The sequence below is a fragment of the Cebus imitator genome, unplaced genomic scaffold (assembly GCF_001604975.1).
Source record: "Cebus imitator isolate Cc_AM_T3 unplaced genomic scaffold, Cebus_imitator-1.0 Scaffold18, whole genome shotgun sequence".
Lineage (NCBI taxonomy): Eukaryota > Metazoa > Chordata > Mammalia > Primates > Cebidae > Cebus > Cebus imitator.
The window spans coordinates 18,907,516-18,913,935 of NW_016107333.1; the positions used below are offsets into that span (position 1 = coordinate 18,907,516).

The 6,420-nt window shown below is 38.1% G+C and overlaps 1 protein-coding gene across 1 annotated transcript in view; it reads left to right on the forward strand.

Moving 5' to 3' along the window:
* UTP20 (UTP20 small subunit processome component) overlaps positions 1-6,420 on the forward strand; it is a 118,542-nt gene that overhangs the window by 79,934 nt on the left and 32,188 nt on the right. Inside the window, exons 41-43 of the mRNA XM_017516584.2 lie at positions 1,341-1,627; positions 2,722-2,861; positions 3,090-3,246. Of these exons, the coding sequence (XP_017372073.1) occupies positions 1,341-1,627; positions 2,722-2,861; positions 3,090-3,246 (584 nt within the window). The remainder of the gene's footprint in view (positions 1-1,340; positions 1,628-2,721; positions 2,862-3,089; positions 3,247-6,420) is intronic.

Here is a 6,420-nt window from a genome sequence, read left to right on the forward strand (position 1 = left end):
AAAAAAAAAAAAAAAAAAAAAATTAGAGGGACAATTGGTGAAAAACAAACTAGATACAATAGAAAAGATCAACAAAGCTAAAAATAAGTATTTGAAAAGATTATAAATTGAGCCAGGGACCATGGTTCACAACTATAATCTCAGCTACTTGGAAGGCTAAGGCAGGAGGATCAGTGGTGTCCAGGAGTTGGCTGCAGTGAGCTATGATCGTGATAGCACCACTACCTTCTAGCTTGGGTGACAGAGTGAGACCCTATGTCTAAAAAAATAAATAAATAAAAATAAATTATTTAAAGATTATAAATTGGCAAATTTCTGGTAAGATTGATCTGTAAAAATAGAAGACATAATAAACATTACTGGAAATTAAAAAGGGTCACAATTAAGTGAATATCTTTGTATTTATAAATTTGAATACTTCGCTGAGATGTACAAATTCTTAGAAAAATATAATACAAAAACTAACTTTAGAAGAAAATAGAAAATCCAGATAGATGTCTAACCATAAAGAAATTGAATCTACAGTTAGACTGGGCATGGTAGCTCATGCCTGTAATCCCAGCACTTTGGGAAGCCAAGACACTCGAGGCCGGGAGTTCGAGATCAGCCTGGTCAACATAGCAAAACCCCATCTTTACTAAATATACAAAAAATTAGCTGGGCATGTGGCACACACCTGTAATTTCAGCTATTCAGGAGGCTGAAGCACGAGAATTGCTTGAACTCAGGAGGCAGAGGTTGCAGTAAGCGAGATCACGCTGCTGTACTGCAGCCTGGGTGACAGAACAAGACTCTGTCTCAAAAAAAAAAAAAAAAGAAAGAAAAATAAAGAAGTTGAATCTGCAGTTTGTTTTATAGCTGACTTTTACCAAACATTCAAGGGCTAGATAGTTTCAACCTATACCAGCTATTTCAGATAATTGGAAAAGGGGAAGCCCCACTAACTTGTAAAATTATTGTGATCGCATACCAGAAACTGACAAAGACTCTATGGGCAGTCGGCTGTCATTAGGATTTTCACGATCGTGAATGGAGGTACTTTATTTGGTTAAGACATTCTTGCCATGCCTTCAGTGTGTTCCCCAATTACCCTGTACTTGCTGTTCTTTTATAATTGGCAGTTTATTTGTCTCTCTCTCATTAAACTATAAACTGTGAGAAAGCAAAACTCATTGCCTTCTCATTTACAGTTCTTTCCTCAGCACTTACCTTGCCTGCCCACAGTTGCTGATTAGATTTTTTTTTACCAGAAGTTGGATGTTAGTGGGAAAAACTGTTTACCACAAATGTGTGATTTCCTTATTGGATTTAAGGTGCCTTTTGTTGTTTATTAAACATAGATGCAGTTGAAGCAATTGAGTTACCAGAGCCTGAGGCCATGGAATTAGAGCATGTGAATGAGGAAGAGAAGGAAAATACACGCAAGAGTTTGTCAGGCAGCGAACAACCGGGAACCCCTGATCCAGCGGAGTCTGGAGGGACATCAGCCAAAGAATCCGGGTGTATCACAAAGCCTGTCTCTTTCCTTCCTCAAAGCAAGGAAGAATTAGAGAGAACAATGAAAAATATCCAAGGAGCCATAACTGGGGATATTCTACCCAGGCTACATAAATGCCTTGCATCTACGGTAATAACCTTATTTGGGGTCTAGCAGGTCTGTGTGAATTCTGGTGTTGGTGGGGCCCTGTCAGAATGAGGCTCTTAGTGATTATTGATTGATTTCAGCTTTTAGATTTCCTTTTATCTCAACACTTCATAATTCACCTCTCTGCTTCTATCTCATCAGCCTCAGGCTTATCCTGCTGCAACTAAGCGGTAACGCTCCTTCTTTATGATTGTGAAATGGTAGATAAATGCTTTTCTGTCTCCAAAGTAGTTATTAAGAGACTCTCATGTCCCAAAAAAAGGTTATTAAAAATTAAAGTAATGTTTCCCTTTTCTACTTTTTGGTCAGTTCTGCACTACTCAAAATTCATCTTTCTCCTAGTTAACAGGGATACCATTTAGCAGTGAAGTCAGAGCTTTTCCTTTCTTCTCAAGGTGAAACATGGGTTGGCCAAATATGGCTCAGGCACTAAATCTAGCCTGTGGCCTGTTTTTGTATAGTTTTATTGGAACACAGTTACCCATTTGTTTACATAATGTTTAGTACTGCCTTTTCATTACAAAAGCAGGGTTGAGTAACTTCAACAGAGCCTATAAAGCTGCCTGTTCACAAAAAGTTTGCTAACTCCGGTATAAAATATTGATTTGTATTTTGTATATCTGTAAATAAACCTTTATGTGAGGCCCTGTATTTATTATATACCAACAGTGTCACTCAAACACTTGACAGCCAACTGACACACATTTTATGTGAGTTTTCTATACTTCACAGCAGTCTTAAACCATATTGGTAAAAATCTGGCTTTATTTTTTTCTGATGGCTTCTTTGAAAAGTAGAACATTCTTACTTCTTACTTAAAAATATTCTTACTTAACTCCTGTTATTTTTATAATTTTTAGAAGGTTATCCTCAAATCAGAGATTTGGTTTGTTTTGAAATAAACTTAATGGGCTGAAGATCTACAGAAAGAGCTGTCTTCTTTCCTTTTTATTTATTTATTTTTTTGTCTGTGATCATCTTTCTAGAAAACTTGTCTTTCAAATGCAAGGTTGCAGTGTTAGTAGATCACTGATCCATTTGTTTTCATTTTAGTTTAACCTAAATTTTTCTTACAGACTAAAAGGGAAGAAGAACACAAGCTCATCAAGTCAAAGGTTGTGAATGATGAGGAAGTGGTTCGAGTTCCATTAGCTTTTGCCATGGTTAAGCTAATGCAGTCCCTTCCACAAGAAGTTATGGAAGCTAATCTGCCAAGGTATGTTTTGTAACAAATGAGAAGTTTAGTGAAACTCAAAACTTGGTTCTTTTCTTCGTTACTTTTGAATCTCTTTGGTCAAGAAGAGGAAAAGTACTGTCATAACTTGGCTGTGGTTCAGAATCTTAACAAGGAAATTTGAGTTATGAGCAAGAGACAAAAGCATATTTATATGTTTAATTGCTTCTGTTTATTTGATTAGTCATTTTTCAACTTCTCTTTTTCTAGTATTTTGCTGAAAGTATGTGCCCTACTCAAGAACAGAGCACAAGAAATCAGAGACATTGCACGGAGCACTCTTGCGAAAATAATAGAGGATCTTGGTGTGCACTTCCTCCAATATGTTTTAAAAGAGTTACAGACTACCCTTGTCCGTGGATACCAGGTAAATTGCAGCTTGAACACTGCAAGTTATGGAACTTTAGGCCTGTCTTTAATAAATTTGATCCATTGAGACACCAAGCAATAATATTCAAGTTTCTGATTAGTATTAAGGAAATCTGTTGTTTAAATAGTTCCTATATCAGATTTTTAAAAGTTCCGTATAGGCCTGGGTTACATGCCTTATCTTTTTCTCTCAAATTACTTCATATCAAGTTTTGTGTTCTCTGAGCTATTTTAATATAATTCTTTTTGAATGTGTATTAACTATATTATCGCTGATGGAAACAATAATTTACATACACATTTGTTTAAGAATTGGAATATAAAATGTAAGCTATAAAATAAGAGGCTGGGCACAGTGGCTTATGCCTGTACACCCAGCACTTTGGGAGGCCAAGGTGGGAGGATCACTTTAGGCCAGGAGTTTAAGACCAGCCTGGGTAACATAGTGAGACTTTTTCCCTACAATAAATAATAATAAAAATAGCCAAGCTTGGTGGCACATGTCTGTAGTCCCAGCTATTCAGGAAGCTGAGGTGGGAGGACTGCTTGAGCCTGGAAGGTCAAGACTGCAGTGAGCTGTGATTGTGCCACAGAACTCCAGCCTGGACTACAGAGTGAAACCCTGTCTCAAAAAATAAAAGAGCACCAAGTGGAATACACACAGCATTCTGAGTAGTTATGTGGTATCTAGCCTCTTGCTGCTCCAAGCCTGGCACCCAGACAAACAGTATCAGCAGCATCTGGGGGCTTGTGAGAAACTGCATTTTAATAAGATCCCTGGGTAATTTAAAGTTTGAGGAACACTGCAGCTTGTTCTTTTCAAGTAAGCAGCCATGTTACTTGTTTGGGTGGGGATGAAGAATGATGCTCAAAGAAAACAATTATGGTACCATCTACATAATTAAGACTCCTGGTAGTTAGCTTTACTTTGTACATCCTACTTTGTTGGTAGATAAGGTTCCTATAGACTGTAAGTCTAACACACTAAGAAATCTCATATTCATTTGACTATCTTTCTTTGTATAGATTTTTAGTAGTTGTTCTATAGATTACCATATATTAACTGAACTTTCAATAATCTACTGAGAATCGGTGTTTTACCAATTCAAGTGGAATGTAGAAACCATATCATCCTGTAGGTCCCTTTGCCCTTCACCCTTTGTATTATAGCTCTTTATGTATTAATATCTCCATATTGAAAACGTCATTAGGCAGTGTTATAATTTTTGCTTATAATTGTCAAACAAGTTTTAAGCACTCAAGAGTAGTCTGTTCTACCCAGATATTTACGATTTCTGCTGTTCTTCCATCATTTCTGAATTTCCACATTTCTTTCTAATACCATTTTGTTGTAGTCTAGAGGGTATCCTTTAGCAATGCTGTGGAGTATGCATGGTGGGAACAGATTCTCTTAGTTTTCTTTCTTCTATCAATGTCTTCCTTTTACCTTCGTTTCTGAAACACACTGTTGCTGGATATATAATTTTGCTTTAAGTTCTTTCTTTTTAGCTCTTTAGTTCTTTCCTTTAAAAATATTGTACTGCTTCCCTCTAACCTCTTTTCTCTTCCCTTCTCTTCTCTTCTCTTTTCTTTTCTTTCTTTTCTTTTTCTTCCACATCAGGCAGATAATGCCCAACTGTTATAACAGCAGTGCTGGGACTATAGGCATTAGCCACCACACCCAGCTAATTCTTCAGTATTTTGAGTAGAGATGGGTTTCCCCATGTTATTCAGGCTGGTCTCAAATTCCTGGACTCAAGAGATCTGCCTGCATCGCCCTCCCAAAGTGCTGGGATTACAGGTGTGAACCACCACACCAAGCCCCGATATTTCCTTAAATAAATTTCCTGCAGTGCCCTTTCTCCTCTCCTGGGACTCCAGTAAAATGAATGTTTGTTTTTCTTCCACTGGTTCCTTGGGCTATATTCATATATATTGGTCTTCTTGTACTCTGTTTAGGTGGGATGATTTTTTAAATTTCTTTCAGTCTATCTGCAGGTTCACTAACTCTTCCCTCTTTCATATCCTTCTGCAGTTGGGCTCATCCAATGAGTTTCTTATTTCAATTTTGGGGCTTTTCAATTCTAAAATTTTCATTTATTCTTTTCTTTAGATCTTCTATTTCTTTGCCGACACTTAATTTTTGCATTTGTTTCCATCTTCCAGCTAGAAAACTGGGGCTTTATTTTTCCCACTCTGCCATGGGCTTCCTGCAGTTTTGCCCATGTCAGGGGCCAAGCAATGGCAAGACAGAAAGAGAAAAGCAACTAGACTAGGCCCACCCTTTCAGAACTGTAGTTCCAATGAATGGAGAGGAAGCTTCCCCTCCCAGAGTTGTAGCGACTGCCCATTCCCAATTCAACGCCACTGCTACCACCACAGCGTTGCGAGACATGGCATATTGAGAACTGACAGACAAGGAGGGATATAATACATCTCTGTCCTTGAGGATTCATGCACACATTTTTAAGGAACATCTGAGGTATTTAAATGAGTGGCCCTTTTTTTCTCTAACCATCTGTTCTTCAAGTCTGTCCTATTATTTGTTAAAATAACTAAATTAGAGTTGAGAGAACAACTGATTTCAGCTTTAGTATTAATCACATAGACTGTACCAAATTGTTCTCTTCGAGTATCACTCTTCATCCTCGCCCCCACTAAAAGGATTTTTTACAGTTAAATGAAAGTTGGACATAGTGGCGTGCACCTTTAGTGCCAGCAACTCAGGTGGCCACAGTGGGAAGTGAACACCTTGAGCCCAGGTGTTCAAAACCAGCCTGACAGCATAGCAAGCTCCTGTCTCAAAATATATATATAAATGTCATAGCAAACATTTCAAATACAGATGCTCTTTGACTTATGACGAGACAATGTCCTAGTAAATCCTTCATAAAGTTGAAAAATCATAGATCAAAATATTGTAAGTCAGGAACCATCTGTATATAAAAGTTCTTAAGCTGAGCGTGGTGGCTCACTCCTGTAATCCCAGCACTTTGGGAGGCTGAGGCCAGTGGATCCTGAGGTCAGGAGATTGAGACCATCCTGGCCAACATGGTGAAACCCCGCCTATACTAAAAATACAAAAATTAGCTGGGTGTGGTGGCGTGCGCATGTAGTCCCAGCTACTCAGGAGGCTGAGGCAGGAGAATTGCTTGACCCAGGAGGTGGAGGT